The sequence below is a fragment of the Leptodactylus fuscus genome, chromosome 2 (assembly GCF_031893055.1).
Source record: "Leptodactylus fuscus isolate aLepFus1 chromosome 2, aLepFus1.hap2, whole genome shotgun sequence".
Taxonomy (NCBI): Eukaryota; Metazoa; Chordata; class Amphibia; order Anura; family Leptodactylidae; genus Leptodactylus; species Leptodactylus fuscus.
The window spans coordinates 167,430,011-167,453,403 of NC_134266.1; the positions used below are offsets into that span (position 1 = coordinate 167,430,011).

At 38.0% G+C, this 23,393-nt stretch overlaps 1 protein-coding gene across 12 annotated transcripts in view; it reads left to right on the forward strand.

Annotated features, from left to right (window-relative positions):
* DMD (dystrophin) overlaps positions 1-23,393 on the forward strand; it is a 1,873,751-nt gene that overhangs the window by 931,870 nt on the left and 918,488 nt on the right. For all 12 annotated transcript variants that reach the window (XM_075265063.1, XM_075265067.1, XM_075265060.1 and 9 more), the window contains 2 exons: positions 914-1,108; positions 20,332-20,504. In XM_075265063.1, the coding sequence (XP_075121164.1) occupies positions 914-1,108; positions 20,332-20,504 (368 nt within the window). The remainder of the gene's footprint in view (positions 1-913; positions 1,109-20,331; positions 20,505-23,393) is intronic.

Sequence of the window (23,393 nt, forward strand, 5' to 3'; positions counted from 1 at the left end):
TTCCAAAGTTATTGCCACATAAAGTGACACATGTCAGTTTTGAAAAATTGAGCTTAGTCAGGAAGTCAAAAAGTGCCATCAGCGGGAAGGGGTTAAAAAATGAATTAGTAAAATTATTTTCCGGTCAAACAGGATGATATCCAGTCTTCTCCTTGGCATGCAATGTACTATTTCAACATATACCTATAAAATTACCATGTTAGGGTACAACATTGCATGCAAGAAGACAGGGCCAGCATGTAAGCCTTCTTCATATGTTTATGGGGACAAGTTACATAATTAGTATTTTTTAGATGACTGATCACTAGTACTATTAGTAAAATATATTTTTGTGATTTTGTAGTTAGCAGTTTTTTATGATTTTCAGCGTTTTTTTTTTTTATTTGTGAACCACTACACAGTTTTCAATTTTCTACAACAGTAAAACAAATGAAGGCTATGGTGGGATTGTTTGCTATGGGCATTTTTTCCTTTTTGACAATTTCATAAGTGTTCCCCATTGTTTTTTTCCTACGGAGAGCAAACATCGATTATATTTAAGAAGCATTCATTGTTTAGCCAACAAAATGTGTAGATTTATTTAGCCTGATATAAAATAGTTGTTTTCAAAAGTAGACCACAAAAAAAAATCCAATTTTTATAGCCAAGCTATTGCATTAGCCAAATTAATAAATAGCCATATTCAAATTAATTTAGGAAATAAATACTGTAGAAAAACTTCAATCTTGCATTTCATAAAGGAGTGTGAAAGAATCTTAGTTTATTAGAGGTTATTAACAATTTATTAACACTGACTTTATTGTTTGCATATTTTACAATGTACTCTTTTAGAATACTATTTGCATATTTATGTGCTATTAATATTGTTTGTGCATGTACTAAAAAAAGTAAACTTGTTATATATCTGTACCAGCAAACTGTTCATGAAGAAAGCACTCGCTCTATGATTGAAGGAATGAAAGTGGATGCCTCTAATGTGCCTTCTACATATCTGGCAGAAATTGCACGTCTTCTGCAGTCTATTGCTGAGGTGGATCTTCTGCTCAATTCTTCATATCTGAATAAGAAAGACTGTGAAGAACTTTCAAAACAAGACGAGTGTCTCAAGGTAACACAATTAACCTATTACATTTTTTATAGCAAATTTTTCTGAATATTTGTGAAATTGTGCTCCATGTGTTTAGGATGTCTTTGACTACTTTACATTCTGCAGGCAGGACCAGATTTAAAAAGGGCCCCCTTGTGCTTCTACCACCTTGGAGGATGAAGTGGCCTTCACCATCCATGTTCAAAGATATACACTACTCTATAGCTGAAGTGTAAATCTCTCAAAATGTTCTAGAATTTCTTTATTCAACTGAAATAGCCAATAGATAGAGCCCATGTTTATTTCTGCTATTGACTCAATTGTACTTTGTGCGAAATTTGTTCTCTCTGGGACCTGTACCTACCTTTAAAATGAATCCTCCGTAGGATCTGTTACCCGACTTTTCCTCAACCTGTCCTTCTGACAGTTAAATCTAGAATCTCAGCCGTGGTTGGGTTTTATAGATACAGCATAGCACCCCTAAACTTGTCAGAAACCAGCCATGATTTCATGAATGTGGTCAGATTATCTTCTCATGCATGTAGTGTCCTTTCCTAATAATCTGTCCACTATAAGAAAATCAAAGCTGACCATAGAAAGTTCTTGTATTCATGGTGGTATCCATTGTCATCCGTTCAAGACAATAGATTGTCACCACAAAAATGGTTTGAGAAATTTTTTTAAACTCTGCAAAATTTCAATTATTTATATGTACAAAAATGTTTCATTTAATTTGTAATTGTCTACAAATTTAAATATGGTTATGTTCATGGGAAACCCCTACTAAAGCCCTACTGCAAAGGCCTTTTGGACTGTGGATATGCACTTTCCCATTTCTCAGATGAACCTGATGGACATATATCTTTTTTTAACTATACTATGTAACATATTCCAAGAAATGTGCTAATTAACTTACTGCATCATGAAATAGTGCTTATAATGCCCAACACTTGGTCTGTGTAATGGGAAACTTATTGATGATTTTTTTTTAATATGCATAGAATATACAATATAATAATAATAATAATAATAATAATAATAATAATAATAATAATATAATATTTTTTTTTTTTTTTTGAGGAGTCTTCAGTAGTTGATACCTTTCTTAATGGCTAACTAAAACTAATGACATATTGCAAGCTTTTGGGACTATTAAAAAGGTCATCAGGCTTGTAGGGACCTGGAAGGGACCTTTTTAATAGTCCCAAAAGTTCGCAATATGTCATCATTTTTAGTTAGCCATTAAAAAAGGTATCAACTACTGAAGACTCCTCAAAAACATTTGTTTATATTTCATATCCACTGGCTAACATGGTACAAAGATATTTTTCCTTATATAAAATATACAAATACATGTATTAGGCTAAGGCCCCATGTGGCGTCACAGAGCAAAAAAGCGCTGCGGGAAAAACCAAGGTGACAACGGCGGCAGCTTTTGACAGAAAGAACACAGAGGTTTTCTCTGCAGACTTTCTGCTTCTATTATACCTGTAGGTAAACCGCTTGCATTTCCATAGGTATAATTGACATTAGCAATTTCCAAAACAGCAATGGTTGTGACTGTAAATGGTCCAATATTTTCCCACAGTGTTTCCGTCAGGGGCGTACTGCGGTGTTTACATCACGTGGGACTGGGGCCTCAAAGGGGTTTGCTCACAAAAGACATTTATGGCATATAATGGCTGAAACTAAATAGCTCTGGGAGCTAAAGTGTTTATGGGTTATGTTCATGGCAAAATCCTAAACTGAAAAAAAAGAGGGGCCTCCGCCAACATTAATCATAACAGAACACCAATATCACCACTGAAAGATTGTCAAATATGAACTGATTGTCATAATTCTTTAGATCGTTTAAGTCTAATCTCCAAAATTGCAGTGTACTAAGTGTATAGTTTAATATAAGCAGTTATACAAACCATTGGCACTGTGTGGACCTCATGAAATCTACCACCATTTACTGCACAGCCAAAATTATGCTAAAGTGCTTATTTTCTATGTTTTTTTTCTGGTTAAGTGGTTTCAGGACTTTTTTTCATTTCTATTCATTTCAATTCTCTTACATTTGCTTTAATAATCTGCTGGAATCAAAACATGCTTGTACATTATTGCAGTAATAAAGTTGTATTTTAGCTGACCCCACTCTCATCAGGATTCAAGCAGTAATTTTCTTTGCATTGAAAACAGTTGGTGGTTGTGTTATATGTACCAAGCTGACACTGTTAAAAAGTGTACTAGTACGTCTAAATGCAAAATTACACTGATGAAAGAGTTGTACAAGGGACAGCATCCTAACAGTGAACCCAATAACAGAACTTTATGATACACTGAACACTGGTTATCTCCAAGCAAAATAGGGATTTTTATATTCATTTGCTTATTTATTGGGATTTTTGAAGCTAATCTTCACATAAAGCTTTAAAGCCAAACACCACTTCTGTTAACACAAAATATCTCCTCACTTTCAGGCAAAGTGTTGATTCTGCCTCTTCCAGTCCCCCCGTTCAGTTAAAGAGGACCTGTCACCTCTATTGCCTGTTTTAGTAAATACTTGCATGTCCCATAAAAATAGTAACAATTCTTTAGCATCTTATCAGTGTAATGCTTATCTGTACATCTTGCAACGTATATATACTACTGGAAGTAACGTTGATTATGGAACTTTGCCTAATATCCGTAACATCTAGACCTTGAGGATTCAAAGAATTATTTAATCCTTCTTAATGCCTTGTTTATACATCTATAACATACAAATGTGTTTATTATTAACTGCTCTTGAAAAGCATTGATTCACAGACCAGGGGTGCCCAATACGTTGATCACGATCCACCGGTCGATCGCGAAGGACGTATGAGTCGATCGCGGGATTGGTGTCTGCTTGTTGATAGCGCAGGCTGAGAATCATCTCCGGACACTGGCAGGCCGGGGCCTTGCACTCGTTCGCAGTCAGGGCTGTGGCGGCCCCGCCTGCCAGTGTCCGGAGATGATTCTCAGCCTGCTTTGTGAACAAGCAGACACCGGAGAGCTGTCTCCTGCTCTCATGCTCCGCCCCCCCCACAGCCCCCCCCCCCCCCCGTTGTGAATCAATGCTTTTCAAGAGCAGTTAATAATAAACACATTTGTATATTATAGGTATATAAACAAGGCATTAAGAAGGATTAAATAATTCTTTGAATCCTCAAGGTCTAGATGTTACGGATAGTAGGCAAAGTTCCATAATCGACGTTACTTCCCCATCCCCGTCCCATCCCCGCCCACAAGAAGTGGGTAGTAGATCTTATCCCTTGGTCAGTTTCTAAAGTAGCTCACATGCTGAAAAAGTGACAGCACCCCTGCTCTAGACTATCTATTCATGATATAATACCACAAAACAAAGTTGCCTTGAAATGCTAATTATTTTGTGACACCTATAGCAATGGTGAAGGAGAACACATCTGTGTAGCATGTTAAATTTTATTGCTATATAATACATTTGGGGTGTTTTCCTTAAAGGGGTTATCCAGCTTCCAAAAAGTATCTGCAAACACATCCACTAGAGTGCTAAATACTCACTATTCTCTTGTGCCCTTTTGCTTTGCTTCATTTTACTTACTTCTCCTTGCAACAAATATCAAATTACCTTTCCTATGATTCATCTGCCTACACTCACTCTTTGGGTACTCCTCCCTTCTCTACTCTCCCCTGCACTGAAATCACAGGTAAAAAATCACTCCCATATCTGGTCACATATTGCTGTGATGTTTTTGCTGCCTGGACTTCTCTCAGGGAGGGCTAGTGAGCTTACAAAATTAACATTACAGATGTGGTCATATAAATGGTGCTGTATTTAAACAGGATATATAATAGGAAGTGTTTGTTGTTTATACACCCTGCTTTGTCCTATAATTTAAAAAAACTGGATAATCCCTTTAATGAAAGGGCCACAGATTTGCTGAAACTTCTGTTCTTGCTAGCATATGTATACAAACTTGTATTTACTGTCAGCATTATGTTTACTCTTCTAATGTTCTGCACTTGCTTAATGTAGCAAAATAATATACAGCATGATTTATTTTTAAGTATTATTGATGGCACGGATGAGAATGGATGAGAAAACTGCATTAAGCAGAGTTAAGCAAGAAAACAATTGGACTAAACAAAGAGTGCAAGTATATTAGTTTTTATTTAGTTTTTGTTTATCTATAGTTTTTACGTATTCTTCAATGTGATCATTTTAAGAAACTAAGACTAGACTAGTATAACCTAGCATGTTTATGATTAAAGATGACTTGTTACCAGATCTGAAAAGTCCAATGACGTACATGACTTGATAGGTGTTGTTACCCTGACCATTTTGGTATTTTGTGAAAAGGTGACAGACAAAGTGCTGGAGTCACGGTATATCTCCCCCAGATTCCTGACCTATGTGTGGTTAAGGGTGGGTCTGGAATAGGTTTCAGCCCAGGTGTGGGTCCTTGGCTTGTTATTGGCCCATAAAAGGCTGCAGAGCCTGTACTTCAGGGCAGATCCTGGAAGGAGAGTAAGTGGCTGGGTCTGTCCTGACACTGAGAACCTTGTGATGGTGGGTTTTTTTTGTTGATCTGTGTGCCTAGTAGTAAGCCACATGTACAGTTAGTGTTTGTTTAGTTAGCTCTCAGACAAGCAGGTTTTGTTTTGCCTGAAGTCAAGACTTTATTTTATTTTGCTCATTTTTGTGCCTGACGTAAAGGTTAATTTATTTTGCTATTTTTCTTAAATAAACTGCTTTGTTGCCAGATTTGTTTCCCTGCCTCTGACTGGTTGGGTCCGCACCACTGCTTCTACCAAGCTACCTTCCCCACAATTGGTTCCAAAGATATAAGTCCTTTAGTATTGTTGCAAGTTATTGTATAGTAGTCAAGTGGGCAGTAATACTGCATGACATACAACACACTGAGAAACAATAGTGTTACCACCCACTTAGCTATTATACCCTAATTTGCATTAATTGTAAAAGGGTTTATAGCTTCAGAATGGCAGATTTGGAAAAACGAAATGCTGACTATTCCCATCAGATTATATATGTAATTTGGTTTCTTAGACCCAATAACAGGTCCCCTTTAAGGTAAAGGAATTTGATTAATAGACTAAGGCCATGTGTATGAATAGAGTCATGTGCAGAGAGCTTTCATGAGGGTGCATGTAATCCCTGGAGTCCTGTACTAAGGAGCACTGTGTTACTGTATGGTGCCTCTATATAGAACACTGTTATGGAGCGATTCTAGAGCAGAAACTTTCCATTCTGCAGTGGCATGCTATGGAACGGCAAAGAAGGTGCAAAATAATACATCTGTATAGACTTTTACAGGTGCTATATTACAACTTTATATTACCTGGGGGTTGTAGAGAACCATGATACCAATACAGAGTTGCATAAAGATAGTGCTTGCCTCTAGATATCCTGGTGGGCTCACATTACAAAATACTATTAAGACATTATTTTGGTTCCAAAAAAATGTACTCTTGTCTTATAATGTGCTAGTACAGCAGTTCTTAACAGAAGGCAGTAGGCAATATACTTAAAGGGGCTCCATCATTGGCAAAAGTCATTTTTAGATAAGCACATCCTTGTATAGTCTTTAGAAAGGCTATTCCACGCCTACCTTTTGTACTGTATGTAATTCGCCTCAGTGGTTTTTGAATGAGCCCGTTTTTATTCATATGCTAATTAGCCTCTCTGTGCACCCCGGAAGTCTCATTGTGCACCCCCTGCCTATTGTTTCCTATGTATGTATACAGCACAGGCTGCTGATAGGAGAGAATAGTAGAGAGGAGGCTGCTGGGAACTTCCTGTGCTGGCTGGAAGCTAATTAGCATATGAATAAAAATGGACATATTCAAAAAACGCTGAGGCAATTTACATACAAAAGGTAGGTGTAGGATAGCCTTTCTAAAGGCTATGCATGTATGTGCTTAGTTAAAAATGACTTTTGCCAATGATAGAGCCCCTTTAATTCCAAAACAATTTATGACTCCACTTGACAATGATTGCTGCAGAACAAATGTAGTATTGCATAGTAACCATGTAAATGAATGACCATACATGTACTGTACATGGATTGGAAAGGTCTGCAAGAGCAGGTGATCCCTCCCCATGTCATCCACATGTCTAAATAGCACACATAATGTAGACAGAAAGAAAACTTAAATTAAACTCAATAGATAATAGTACATGAAAATAATAGTTTTTAATAATTTTTCTTCTGCGTAAACCATAATCCTTTCATATTGCCAAGCAATAATTTATGTAATTTATGTAAGTTGTTTTACAAAAAGCCATTTTCCTCTTTCATTAGTAGCAATTACCATTATTATAATGAAAAGTACGGTCATCAGGTATAAGAAGGTCATAAAGGAAGTAAATCACTGGCAATTATGTAACGTATGCCCATGTTTATGTAATTTATATGTCCTGCATTGTACAGCATACAGAGTCAATGACCCTGTTGGAGATTGTATCCTCACTGAGAGATTGTCATTTCTTTACATAATGTATGAATTTCTTGGTGTGAATTATGCTTATTACTTATCACTCTTATAATTATGTTATGATAGCTAGGTATGCATGTAATTAAATGGATCACTCTGAATACAAGGGGCGGTGTCCATTGGTCATATTTCTTTGGAATATTAAACCATCATAATATGTTTCTAAACACATTTTTAAGTCCTAGAGGAATCTTGCAAGTATTTGTCTTAATAAAAACGGGCATCATTTTCATTTACATTTCTTTGATTAATTTTTATTTCTTCAACAAATCACTCATTATAAGCTGTATACATGGAATGGCAGAAGATAAACAGTATGTATGTTGGAGGAAAGCTTTAGTATTAAACTAAGGTTTTAGCCAAAATAGATAGGCATGAAACATAGTATACGACAAAAAAATGACTTGTATAAGTATGGAAAAATAAATACTATGAAATGCTATGCAAGTATATAGGTTTGGAAAAGAAACTCCTATGACTCTGCTTTCAGATTTTTTTTTTCAATTCCCACAGCTTAATAGATTTATGGACATTTTATATTGGTAACCTTGCCTAGGATAGTTTATATATTGTGATGTCCACCATTTTGACAATGGGAATGGTAATGTACAGTTGCAAATGCATTAAAAAGAAACTTTCACTGTGGCAACACAGTGGCCCAGTGGTTAGCCACCCAGCGCTTGAGTCCTGGGTTCGAATCCCGCCAGGAACAACATCTGCAAGGAGTTTGTATGTTCTCCCCGTGTTTGCGTGGATTTCCTCCCATTCTACAAAGACATACTGATTGGAAAATAAATGTACATTGTGAACACTATATGGGGCTTACAATCTACAAAAGAAAAGAAAGACCCTTTCACCTCCTCCACCAACTCCAAGTCTTTGCATCCTTCAATCGGTGTAGGTCCACTGATTCTGGCACAGTTGGAATGTTTTTTCTAGCCCTGACCATTCTCCAGCAAATATTGATGTTATTTTTAGAACCATTATGCTTTATTGTGTCAAGTGGGTAGTCCCGGTAATTTTGCTCTAGCCAGGAATGCCCATCTGAGGGTATATGGGAAGATTACGCAAATCTGACTTCCATGTTGTAATTATCATGGAAGTCAGATTTGCATATTCTTCCTATGTTCCTTTGCACAGTGGAGCACTCATGGCTTAATAAGACTCCACACACCTAAATGGTGGTTCTCTCCTTATGGAGTGACAATATCCCCTCATCTGAGGGTTGAGATCATAAAATTAACTGAAACTAACACCAATATTTGCTCGGGAAAGGTCAAGGATAGAAAAAAATATCAACTTCACCAGAATCAGTGGAGCAACACCCATTGAAGGATGCAAAAAGTTGAAGATGATGGAGAAGGTGAAAGGTCGTCTTTAATGCATTCACAAATAGGGATTACCATTCCCATTGTCAAGGGAATGTGTCATATAACATCTGATACAGTCTGATTGACAGCATTGGACTGTGTAGAGACACATGGTGGGGACTGGAGAAAAATTCCATCTGCGCTGGAATCCATGGAGCAGCACATATTGAAAGTGAGTTGGAGTTGGTTTAATAAATTTTAAGGAGCAATAATAGGGGGATGGCACAATGCAGTTGTCAGAAAATATACTACAAATTTATTTTATGGGGAAGTACAGTTTTTATTAAAAAAAAAAAAAAAAAATAGTTGAGAGATGAGAGTTTCTCTTTAAAGGGGCTCTATCAGCAAAATTTTGCTGTATGAGCCCCACATATACGTGAATAGCCTTTAAAAAGTCTATTCAGGCACCGCTAATCTTATTTTAAACCCCCGTCCCTTTTTAAAATAAAACTATAAAAACATATAGGTAAATCATACCTGAATGTGCACCGTCATCTTCTGACACGCCTACCTCTTCTTTCTTCTTCTTTCGGCGACGCCCTCCGGTCCTGGCTCTTCCCGACTTCATCTTTATCTTCTTCTGGCGATTCAAATGCGATCGGTTGAAATCCGCTCCCTCCGGAGCTACTGCTCACACTCCGGTGGCATTGCCATTGAGAAAAATGGCGCCGGAGTGTGTGCAGTAGCTCCGGAGGGAGTGCTACTGTGTACGCGCCGGATTTCAACCAATCGCATTTGAACCACCGGAAGAAGATAAAGACGAAGCCGGGAAAAGCCAGGACCGGAGGGCGTCGCTGAAAGAAGAGGTAGGTGTGTCAGAAGATGACGTCGTATCGTGCACATCCGCCCCCGTGCATGCAAAGGTATGATTTACAGATATGTTTTTATAGTTTTATTTTAAAACGGGGCGGGGGTTTAAATTAAGATTAGCGGTGCCTAAATAGCCTTTTTAAAGGCTATTCACGTACATGTGGGGCTCATACAGCAAAATTTTGCTGATAGAGCCCCTTTAACATCCGATTACCTGTCAGTCTTTCTAAGGAGGTAATGTGCAGGTGCTGTTTTGCCTCTTCAATATATAATAGCATGCTTAATTTAACAATTGGCTCTCTCCCAATTGTTGCCCTTGTGCCGCTCTTATAAATATTCTGGAGGTATTGATATTTTTAAGTGAAAGTGAATTTTAGGTCCTTTCTACATCAAGTTAGTACTGCACTTGTACTCTTAAAGGTTGTATTGATTTATCAATCTTCAGTAGACAGTTTTTACTGCAATGCTGTGTCCATTTGTGTATGTTAGTACAAATCTAACAAAGTAGAACAACTTTGATTACAATCAATTACAGCTTAGTTAATGTAGTACAGTACAAGGCAAGTGCAGACTTTTTATGAACCACTCTAATAGATGTTTGATCTGAAGCACTAAAGAGTAACTTAAATGGTTGAGTAGAGTCACATTTGTGTCTATGGCAGTAAAATATACAGCTAGACATAACTCATTTTTCTTTGACTTAGGATATCAGAACATTGCCTAGATACAGTTTATCTGATGGATTACCTAGGACAAGAAGGTTTATATGCATCATGTAGCCATAGACTGGCTTTGTTTCCCTAGGTGTTTTTAAGACACAACACTATTTGCAGAAAGTCTTGGAATAAACTATTTTAAAGGAATCAGAAGAATTTCAGAAGAAATGATTACTCTGAGGCAGATTTATGAAACTATCTATGGGTAAATCAACCCCACTGTCTGTGGGATTTCTGTGTGATACACCAGCTCTTCAAATCCTGTATTATACATAATACAATGGAGCATATATACTAGTACTGACTACCATTAAGACCAGTCATTTATCAAATGTTTAATGCTGAATGGTGTATCTGTATCTAGTTTAACTTCAATACATCTATTAGTTGGATTGGCTTTTGGCTAGAGATGAGCAAACTGGTTCATAATGATCTGGGGGTCGTTTCACAATTTTTTTTTTTCAATTAAAGTTTTAATTTTTGTGTTTACCAACCACAAATTATCATTATACTATGAGGTATCGTCAGAAATCATGCTATAATATACAGATGTCCAAGATAGGTACGAACAGAATAAAAATGGTAGCATGGAGGTGCAGGAACAGGAGACAGCTAGCTGGGTGACAAAAAGCAGAAGGGTAGAAGGAAGAAGGATGTTAGTTCTGAACTCCAACAAGTTTGCTAAATTGACAGACGAGGGGGTGTTAGCACAGGGATAACATTGTTGCAACAAGACACTTCCTCTGATAGCCAGGAGAATGTTTACTCCAGTAAGAAAGGGGATAGGAGTATAGAGCAGGCCAGAAAGGTGCTGGTAATGGGGGATTCAATTATAAGGGAAACAGACAGGGAAATCTATCATAATGACTGGGATCATCGAATGGTGTGTTGCCTTCCTGGTGCTGGAGTTTGACAAATCTCAGTACGAGTTAATAGATTACTAGGTGGGGCTGCTGTGGATCTAGCGGTGTACGTTAATACAATTGACAAAGCTAGTGGTAGGTGGATTATTTCAGGGACCTAGGCAGCAAGCTGAAAGTAAGGACCTCCAAGGTGGTGTTTTTGGAAATACTACCTGAACCGCGGGCCGCACATGGGAGACAGTGGGAGATTAGGAGGTTAAACAGCTGAAGAGCTGATGTAGAGAGGAGAGATTTGGGTTCTTGGAGAATTTGGCTGGCTTTGCTGTCGGATACAGGTTCTAAGGTAGGGATGAGCTGCATTTCAATTGCAAGGACGCAACTGTGCTGTGGGAGAAGACGGCTTGATGGTTGGAGGAGTGTTTAAACTAGGGACTGGGTGTAGAGGGCAAGATAGTATAGAAATGGAAAGAGGGCTAAATACTGTAACTGGCGAGTAGCGGGAGGTGGGGTGAGAACAGTCAGTAAGCAGAAGAAGAGTAAGGATAAAGAAAAACCCTAAACTGTATGTATACTAACACGAGAAGTCTCACTAACAAGGTGGAGGAACTAGACGTCATAATGTCATTCTTCAATTACATAAATAATAAGAAAATAAAAACTAATAAAGGAGACCCTCTCAAAAATAATCTGAGTGTAAGGCCTCTTTTAGAAGACCATCTGCTGGCCACTGCATCGGCAATGCTTCTGCAGGGGTTCAGTCATTCAATGAATAGGAAGCACAGAAGTACGGCCGTAAAATTGGATAGGAATAGGACCTGTCTAGAGTTTTGCACCCCCACACTATCAGCTCGCACACGAGACCACGTAATTCATGGTTGTTCGCGTGGGCTGACAGAAATGAATGGGTCAGTGTGCTATTCAGCCCAATGAACTATGCTACGCTCCTTTTCAAGGGGCCTAATGACGGAGGAGGAGGAGGAGGAAAAGGCAGATCTATTAAATGTCTTTTTCTCTACTGTATTTACACAAGGAAATCCAATGACCAACAACATGATTAGGGATAATGCAAATTCTCCAATCTCTGTTTAATCCAGAAGGAAGTGCAGCACTGCCTTTAAAATACTAAAATGGAGAAATTGCTGTGTCCAGATGGCATACATTCCTGAGTTCTAAGGGATTTATGTATGTTGGTAGAACTTCTATATAATATTTTGGGGTTTAGGAATGACTGGGTCTGTTCCACATGATTGGCATATAGCAAATGGGGTGACAAATTATATTCCAAAAAATGGTCTAAAAGTGAGCCTAGAAACTATAAGCTGGTAAGCTTGACCTTTCTTGTGGGTAAGATATTTGAGGGCTTTCTAAGAGAGGCTGTCCTGGAGTATCTCAATGTAAATAATCTGGCTTACTGATAGGAAACAGAGGGTGCTTGCCAATAGGAAAGACTGAGTCACAGTCATCAATGAGGTACCGCAGGGGTCGGTATTAGGTTCTCACCTGTTTAATATGTTTATTAATGACCTGGTGAAAGGCTTACAGAGCAGGATTAGGTGGATTGGAGTACAACAATAGATTAATAAACTTGATGTTATTCAGTTTAGAAAAAAAGATATCTATGGGGAGATCTAATAACAAATACATGAAAGGACAGCACAAAGAACTTCCTAATGATTTTTTTATTCCTACGCAAGTGACACTATTAAAGGGACATCCTCTACTTCTAGAGGCTACATAGGTGGAGATTCTTTACTGTCAGGATAGAGAGGCTAGGAATTCATATTTTTAAGGATAAGTTGATCCAGGGTTTTATACTTATTGTCAGATTGGAGTCGGGAAGGAATTTGTTCCCCTGACTTGGGGCAATTGGCATAAGCCTCTTGTTTTTTTGGGTTATTTTGCCTTCCTCTGGATCAACACTGTAAGGCTATAGAAGGATCTGTGTCTTCATTCAACCTCATCTACTATATACGAAGTGCTATAACTCTAGCGAGATATAATAAATGGAAGGCATAATAAGAGTATAATAAGCGAAGGCTCAGGAGTTGTGTGGACAAATATAAAACACTGATATTTATGTTTTCTCACCTATACTGGGTGCCTGGTCTTCTTTCATAGTGCCAGTGGGCTCTTGTGGCATCTTATGTGCTCTTCTAGCATCTTCTCTAACATCATGTGCCATTGGGTCACCACTGAGGCTTGCAATCACTGACCTCTGTGAAGACCCTATGGCATGTGATGTCAGAGAAGAGGCTGCAAGAGCCCTTGGGTATTGAGTGTTTTTTTTCTAACTGAAGCTATTCTGAACATATGTTTTACTGGAGGCTGGAGGCAATATGTTTATCTTGTCTACACCTATCTTTAATGTCTGTTCTACTGGATTCTGGGAATGAAGATGTCAAGGAGAGCTGTGAAAAGTTGATTTTTTTTTTTTCTTATTTTATCTGCACTTCTGCTGGGCAGAGACCCCAGAAGTATACTAATAGCACTTATAACAAGCAAAACTTGCGAGCAAATTTTGTGATTATTTGTGAATCAAATCTGATGACTTTTGAAAAAAAAAAATGCAACAAAATTTAGGTACATTTTTGGTGCATGGAGTGACATAAACCACACTTCAGTTTTTTGGTGCAAATTATAGAAGAGTTCTAGCTTATTTTCATGAGTAAACCTGCTCCTGTGTATCAGTTTTGCCAGGACTATACCTTTATGAAAGACTAATTTTTCAGTATAAACTTGATCAAACACCTAATATTGACCAATATAAAATGAATGATACCATGGCTGCTTTAATTAGATTGAAGCAATGTATTTAGGGCCTCTCAAGCAGAAGAATGGGTGCAATTAAAGCGCTCCGTACCCCAATAATGAGAGTAATAACTCACTACTGTGCTTTATTTCAATAGATACTGTACATCATGAGTTCCCTACATGTTCATGTAATCATGTTTAGCCATTCAGGCCTCCCAGTGATTGAATACTTTCTATAGTTAATCTGTCAGATGATGGTTATGCAGGGGACACATGAGAATACATTGTATACAGGGTGTTGTCCTATGATTGTCAACAAAAGACAAATTTGAGTAGGAGAGAATGAACTGGACCGTGAGTCTATAATCTACAATTTCTCTTCTACGAGTACATAGAGATGGATCCTCTCCCTAAAGGCTGGTGTCACTCCAGTTGCTAATGGGTTTCTCTAATCCTTTTTTCTTAGAAATGAAAGTCATATGCTCTTTTCTTAACCAGGTTACAAAGTTTCCCCTGGTACTTTTATACTTAAAATAGCTTGAAGCTATATGGTACATTTTCACTTGTCCATGTAGAATAATTTATTATTGTATTATGTTTTTTCTGATACAAAGCTGTTGACAAAAAAAAAAAAAATTATTACACGAAAATAAATCCAAAGTAGACAGATGACAGACAAATAAATATATAATAGATAGTTAGATAATTCTGCTTGGTCATTCATTTTTTTAGTTTCTTAGGCATTTATTAAGCTATTTTCTTTCCCTTAGCAATAGGCGCTGTTAGTTTTGGTGTATGGTATGCTTATTATGCACTCTACTATCAAGTGGGTGGTCTCAGGCATGGGGAAACCAGGATAAACTTCCAATTTACCTCAATAAAAACTGACCTCCAAACAAATGTAATGAAAACTGAACAATAAAAATCAATAAAGATCTTAAAAACAAGTAATCATTTTATTGTAATTCCAATACTAAAGAGAAATATAAATACTGGACAGGTAAAAAGACAAGGGGGTAGATGGTATCACACCACCAAACAGAAAACACACAAAAGTAGAGCATGAGAATACACATCCAAAGTAGTCATATAAATGCATAGCACACATACTACATATACCCATAGGGGCCAGCATAGCAGTGATCCACAAAAAAACAAACTTCAATAGCATATATGTAAATATCGATCAAAATATACACTGTGCATAGCACCATAGAGTATTATAAACATGTGCATGCAATCATCATATCAAGCAGGTTTCATTGCATGGCGGTCCATATAATGAATGATAAACAAGTATGTTGCATTTTTGGCTTGAAAAAGCGTCAGATTAGACGCGAAACGGCTGTTGCCATTTTTTGTGCCTATAATGCTTTTTCTCCCTCCCTGTACAATTATTTTTATCTGCATTTAATAAAGGACTTTGTTTTTACATACGAGAAGTGTCAAGTATCATCTGCCAAAAGGACCGCGCTCACAGGTCAATAGATTTATTGGGAAAAAACTGGAGTGCAGTCCTTTTGGTTTTTTACATTTCTTTCACACCTGGTCCTTTCCAATTGGTGTTCCTGTGACGTGCTGCTCCCTCCACCTAGTCATCAATCTTCTAAACGTAACTGTGAACGGGATCACAGTCACATTAGGTGAGAGGCCAATCAGGTCTATCTGTCACTTGTGGGTTTTTCAAATTGCCACAGAATATTTATGATTATCTGCACTATGAGTGTGCTCGGTGTCTACTTTTTGTTCAAGTATCATCTGCCGACTATTGAATGCTGAGTGCCCACCCCGATTTTTTTCTATTTTTTTCTTTGAAGAACCATGTGCTATGTATCAGGGGCTGTAGAGCACCGCCTTTAGCGGTGTGCAACTGGCATATTAAGCCGAGAAGGGGGCTTAACAGAGGAAAAGGAGAACGACCTAAGCTACAATGTCTTTGTATTATATATAGCTGTGCCGTCCGGTTTCTCCCTTTATAATAAGGACTTTGTATAAACAAGTATGTCCTGTCTAGTAACCTGAGAACATGATGGAGTAAGTGTTCCCCAGCTGTACAATGGCATCAACAACTCTGCATTTTGCCAGTCAAAGCTTCATCAGGAGTCCTGAGAAGACCAGGGAATATGGCTCAGAGATCTCTGTTACTGTCCAATCAGAGGCTGACAATGTCAGAGAGTTCGCTGAGACAGATAGTCAAGAGCTTAATTATCATATCAGGCACCAAAACTACCTGTACTGATGGTTTAGGAACATTGGGAGCTAGAGAAAAACTCCAATCAGTGGAGAAGTGCATATTTCAGGATACAAGGAATTGCAGTTGGTGGAGGTGGTGATAGGTTCTCTTGAACCTTAGTTTTGGGACACTTTTTAGTTTTATATCCTTAAATTATGTATACTGTGAGATTTTATGGTAATATGCTACTGTAATAAGTACAGTGAAACTCCTCTCAAAGAACACTTTAATCTTCAGGGCCTCATGTGGGGTAAACACCACAGTTTGGCTAAAACCGCTGTATTTTACAGTGAAAATACGCACAGCTGATATGCTGTGGTTTCCAAACCATTGCATTTTCGGAAATTGCAGTATGTGAATTATACCTGTTGAAATGCCAGGGGTTTCCCTATAGGTATAATGGTAGCAGAAAGTCTGCAGAAGAAACCTCTGCAGACTTTCTGTGAAAAACACTGTTTGAAAAACGAGCATTGTGTTGCCACCGTGAGTTTTTCCGCAGTGCTTTTTTGCTGCAGTCCACTACGTGGGGCCTGAACCTTAAGAATACAAGTTCTGTCCAGAAGGTTTTTTAGTTTGATTAAGTCTTATGCATATTGTTCCTTTTCTTTGAGAGCACAATTTCTCTAGTTCATTATTTAGTGCCCAGAATAACCTTTGCTTTCCAGCAATTACAAGGAAACAAGTGACATGTTGTGATTTATTGCTTTCAAGACCTATTCATTAATTCCCATTGTCAGATGCTCAGATCCCATAATAAATATTTTCATCTCTATTGTTCATGCTCTGAGGCATAAAAGTAAATGGCATTAAGTGAGTGCCCCAGGGCGATCATGCACAAGAAAATACATGGAGCCAACTGTCTTCCATGCTGTAAGCTTACAATCTGTTTGTGTCTATATACTGTGTCACCCTCATGGTCACTGGCAACATCAGCTAAGAAAATTGTTATTCTCAACAGTTTGTATTGGCCTGAAGGGCAGAAAAATGTGTCAGAGTAAATAATCACGATGTTTATGTAACTGTCCCTGGGTAATAGTAAAGATGGAAACACTAAAATTAACTGCTAAGGGAGATTGTAAATTTCTATTAAGTGATATATTTCCACAGTCCACTATTAGCACACACAATTTCCTTACTGGGAAAGGGCTTAGATGTACAGGTATAAAAATGTTATTTTATTACAGTATTATCTTTATCCAAGAAATGGTATATTGCAAAATTGTGATTTATGAGTTGGTCCTTGAAAAAAAAAAGAATGAAAATCAATAGGAATCAAAGTTAGCATTTACAGTTACATGGCTGTAACATTGATGCTTTGTGTGAATATTGGTTTTCTATGCTGATATAATATTAGGTCTTGTCTAGAAGGGTATATCATTATCACATTAGGCAAACATAAACCTTCATAAAATTACTACATGCAATATTATACTGTAACTTATTTCATTAAATTATATCATTTTTGGAGGTCTATATAGTGTTATTTTTTGTGCAAGGTTCATCAGGGTTCATCTCACAGAGTTCCTCTAAAATGACTATATCTCCTAAACCTAGATTCACACAACAGAGCTTCACCTGTGTATATAATAATATAATTTATATGGGACAGTATGTCGCTGGCAGGCAAAGACTAATAGCATTATAAATAACTATTATGCTAAGAGCACCTCTCCTAGCATGATGTTCAGCCCTGTAATTCCGGGTGAAACTCAGTCTTGTGAATCTAGGGTTAGAGAAGTGTTGCTTTTGCGTTGTGTACAGCAGGGGTCTCAAACTTGCGGCGCACGGGCCAACTGCGGCCCTCGGGACAATAATTTGCAGCCCCAGCGGACGCCGGGTATTTAACTATGGCAGTTGCCCAGGAGTTGGGCGGCCACCATAGCTGCCGGGTGTCTACTGTTTTACACAGTAGACACCCAGCGCTAATGCCTCCAGTTGGTGCCTGGACTGATCAGAGGCATTAACCCCTCCGGTGCCTCAGTCAAAACTGACCGAGGCACCATTTTCCTGGTGGCGCATGGGCGCTGCCATTTTGCCAGTGATCGCCAGCGCCTGGAGCATGCTCCAGGGCCGACGTCACATTGGCATGACAGCCAGCAGCCTTGTAATGGCTCCCCGGCCGGTCTGCAGTGATTTTCTTTTAGAAATGACGATTTTTTGCAATGTATTGCAATGCATTAGCATTGTAATGCATTGCATTAGTGATCAGACCCCTGAGGTTCAAGACCCCTAGGGGGTCTAATAAATGCAAAAAAGATAATAAAAAAAGTAAAAAAAAATTAAAAAATTAAAATGTATTAAAAATTCAAATCACCCCTCTTTCCCTATAATGCATATAAAAGTAATTAAATACTGTGAAACACATACATGTTAGGTATCCCTGTGTCCGAAAATGCCCGCTCTACAAATCTATATAAATATTTTTCCTCTACGGTAAACACCGTAGTGGGAAAAAAGTCAAAAGTGTCAAACCGCCATTTTTTCACTGTTTTGCCTCTGATAAAAATTTTAATAAAAAGTGATCAAAGCAATACCAATTCCCCAAAATGGTAGAACTGAAAAGTACACCCAGCCCCGCAAAAAAAAGACGCCCTATGCATCCCTGTACACAGAAGTATATAAAAAAAGTTAAGGGTGTCAGAATATGGCGACTTTTAGAAAAAATTTTTTGGGAAAACCTGATGTGGCCCAGCCTCACCCAGACTCTACCTCCAGTGGCCCTGGGGTAAATTGAGTTTGAGACCTCTGGTGTACAGTCTCATAGATCCCGTATGCTCTTCCAGAAATTATGGGAAGACATGACCTTTTGAGAGCTAACTTAAGAAAGGTATAGCTAGAGCAAATTTTCCTTTATCCATCAAGGAGAACCTATTTGCATATCCCAATATAACCAGTATTTCAGGTATCCATAGTTAATATCTTTCTATGTATCCAACTATCTAACTTTCTACTAACCAAATATTCCTGCACTGCCTGAGACTGTGAACAGTGATTGGACAGTGTTAACGTGTAAGGAGAAACCCGTAACATTTAAAGGGGGTGTATCAGGTCAAAAATACCTTCCAAATCAATAATAGTGCAGTGTAGGGGCCATAAACCAATTAAGTAATGCAGAGATTTTTTTTTTTTTTTGAAAAATAGGCAGACCTGTGGTTTGCATCCCAATTATTCCTGTGTAATTGTAAATTGTAAATGGTTTAACCCTTTAAACACTTGCAGCTTGATTTGCATCTCTATGAAAAGATGATTATTTCCGCATTGCTTCGTCTAATATCTGTTTATGTGCCTGTTAAAGGTTCCCACACTGCGCTAATATTGGTTTTTGAGACATTTTAGACCTGACAGGCTCCCTTTAACACCCAGTTGTCAATTTATGCATTACATTTTACGAGGTATAACAGAGGAACAACACAACATAGAGTTAGGAGAGGTGTTCAAGAATTGTGATATTAACCAGAATACAATTACTTACTAAAACAGGCCTGTCAGGAGAGCTGACAAATCCTCTTTAATGGCTTCATGGGGATGTTTGATGAATCAATACAATAGCGATCTATGTTTCAAGGATAAGGTGATGGATATGAGTTCCTTTATTATGCCTGTGAAAATATAACTGTAGGAGCTACCTGGTAGCAATTGGTATACATCAGGATGCAACACTGTCACTCCCACACCAATAAAGTATCTGACAAGTGTGCAACATGATAGGATCATCATGCAGTTTATCACTGCTGAACAAGCTGCTGTTATAAGGGCCTCAATATAACTGCCATGCAAGTACAGTACTCTGCAGAGAGAAACATGACAAATATTCCTTTGTAACGTATGCCTAAGCCTTCCATACTTCTTACTTGAGCAAATCTTATTTTTATTTTTTTTATTAAAATTCACGTAACATATAAAACAAAACTATCTTGAACCATTTTATACACGGTTTTATTACAGTTTGAACCCGATTTATCAGCTATTTTACTTTTCCTCTGTTTCGTTGTTCCAGAGTGCAAAAGAAATCCTAGGGAGATTATCAGGTCAAATTGGGTTCACTCAAAGCAGAAAGAATACCGTTCTCCAATCAGCTACACCAAAAGAAAATGAGAAAATTCAACAAAAACTGGCAGAGCTTTCCTTCCAGTGGGAACACGTCAACAAGTCGTACAGAGATCGCCAAGAGTAAGTTTTTCCCTCATTATTAGAATAGACCAGTTGTTGGCATGTGTGATCTGAATATAAATAGCAGGCTCTTGCATTCTAAGCAGTTTACTCGAATTTGTGGAAGATTTTTTTTCTTTGTAATTAGGGACACGTCATTCATTTGTCAGTCATGACTCAAAAATAGCTATAGACGTTTTCACGCTGAGCCTACAGTTTATATTGACAAACATTTATATTAAGGCATTACACATATCATGAATTTACTTTCCTCAAATATGAGCACATACCTTGCCGAAAATAAGAGTGGTTTGCGTTTGACAGTCTTTTTTTTCAGATAGGTATCCAAAAGGTAAGATGATCCCAAGATGAACCACAGCTTGGACCCTCAGGGCTTGTTCACATCTGCGCCCGATCTCCGTTCATGCAGGTTTCCTGCACAAAATAGAGGCAGGAGACGGAAACCTGCAGGACTCTTTCATGCCCATTCATTTGAATGGGTTTGAAAGATGTCCGGCCGTGAGCAGCGGTGAGCATTTTATGCTCTCTGCCGCTAAACCGTTTTTTTTAAACCAGACACAGAGTCGGACATGCAGTACTCTGTGTCCGATTTAAAAAAACTGGTTTCGCGGCGGAGAGCATAAAACGCTCACCGGCGCACACGGCCGGACCCGATCTGACAGTTTTGGAAACCCAAAGACTAGTTTGAAAAAAAATGAATGAAAATCAATATACATACATACTCGGCTTAGGCAAGTGTGTGTGTGTATAGTCGTGGATAGAGTTTATGTTAGAAGAATAATTCAATGCTGGGTTCCCCTTGCCATGGGTAACTCCCTAGAGAGCAAAAGGATTGATCATAGTGAGAATTGGATCACCATTATAGCAATGAATGGTTAGCCAGACTTACCAAACTCAGCAGGTTTCACTACCATTAATCGAATGCATATTGTCACCTTTCCTTTTCTTATTCTACAACATTAGTGTGCTAGTCTAACACACACTTTAGACTGAAGTCGCTACATTTCTCCACTTTAGCAGTCATCCAATATTTTAACTCTTCAAAGCTGAATTCACCTTGCTGTAATACAGTAGAGCCATAAGGGCTAGGAATGGACACTGTTAAAATCCTGTATCTTGTTTTTTTTTTTTTGGGGGGGGGGGGTTGCCAAAGATTTTCCTGTTTTCTCCTAATGGGATAACTACCCTGATAATATTGAAGTGGGAAAGTATTCACCCTTCACCCCTCATTTCCCTTTCAGGTTCTAGCCTTTGCTGAATGGTCTCCATATTAGCCTTTTGACAGCAGCTGCCAATTGAACTCAGAGCCTAAAGAAGGCACCAAATTAGACTGCAAACTTCCACAGCAGATGATAAGCTATAGGCAGAGTTCAGTCAAAGTCAGGCAAGAAGTCAGAGAAGTAAGATGATACTGTGGGTGAACATGTCAGTTCTCCAATGGTAATCTAATGAATAGGAAAGCACACATTCACAGACAGAAACCAAGAGAACTTGTTGTTTGTCACTGCCCTTATACACTGCAGTGGTTAAATTGTTAAACAAAAAATAATGGCAATCTCAAATCTGCAGCCATAGTTCACTGCTTCTTAAAGAAACATGACATTCACGAAAGACAGATACTTTAATGGAGGACCCGGGGTTAAGTGGATTGGTCTGCAAACCTTGCCAAGAAGTCTCTCGCTCCTTTTAAAAGCCACCTGGGAAATGAACAGGTTAAAATGCATCATTATATTGATGTTGTTACTTGCAGAAATGTTGATACATACAAAACTGTTAATTTTGTTCATTTATTGAGAGTTTCGGCATGAGTTATCTGCTTTCCTTCACTCTGCGCTGCCTCATTTGCAGCCTGATTGTCTGATGCGTCGTGCATTCTCTTTTTAGGCTATATTCATCTCACAATCAGAAATCAGATCTTATTATCCCAAGGGTTCATCTGCAAATTGAAATGCATGTAGCTAATCAGAAAATCTTTTGAATGATTGAACAAATTTTGTGTTGTGATTAGTATGCATAGTAAGTATTCCGCAGCTCCTTGATATCGCTCTAGTTTATTTTTTGGACAGGAAAATAAAGACATAGTTGCTAGTAGTTGTTAATGCACTGTAGATATAGTTTAACTACAGTCTTAGTTGTGATTACATACTAACAGGTCTCTAATTTTGTTTTCTGTCACAAAAGTTCTTACTTTCAAAATGGGTTCAGGGATGGCTTGAATGTCTTCTGAGAATGCACAATAACAGATTATCAAAAAACTGACTAAACACAATTGTTAAAGTGCAACGTTGACTTCAAGAATGAGGTTGAGAATGGAAAGATACCGATGACTCCTGACTATGGTTAATTGATATTGTTTCTATATAGGTGGTTCAAAGGAGCGGTGTAAGGGTCAAATTTACTTTTTGTCTCTCTCAGAAGTTAAAATTCCTGGTGTTTCCCCATGTGAACTGCTTTTGAGTTTCAGAAGCCTGAGTAAGTAAGACAGTAACCTCTGACAACTGAGAAGCAGGTCACCTGGGACACCACCCACATAAACCACCTAGGCAGAAATTATGAAAGCAATAAGAAGGTGGACTGGATCTTTAAGACTGTAATGAAATTATTTTGTACATTATAGAAATCAACATTCTTATTTCTAAAGATATTTCTTTGAATATAAAGAATAAATGCAGAACTACAATCCAAACCTATAGACAATCTGGATATGTTGAAGTCTGGTAATGAAATGATCCTATTCCATAAGTACATATTGAAGTTTAGGTTGTTAGAGTAATGCATGTAGTCTTTATTTTCGTTTTTCACTTTTGTCTAATATTCTTGTGATCAGGGGGGATTATAGGTACCATGGGCTAGCTGGGTTGTTTAGAAAGTGTGCTCCCCCCATTCATG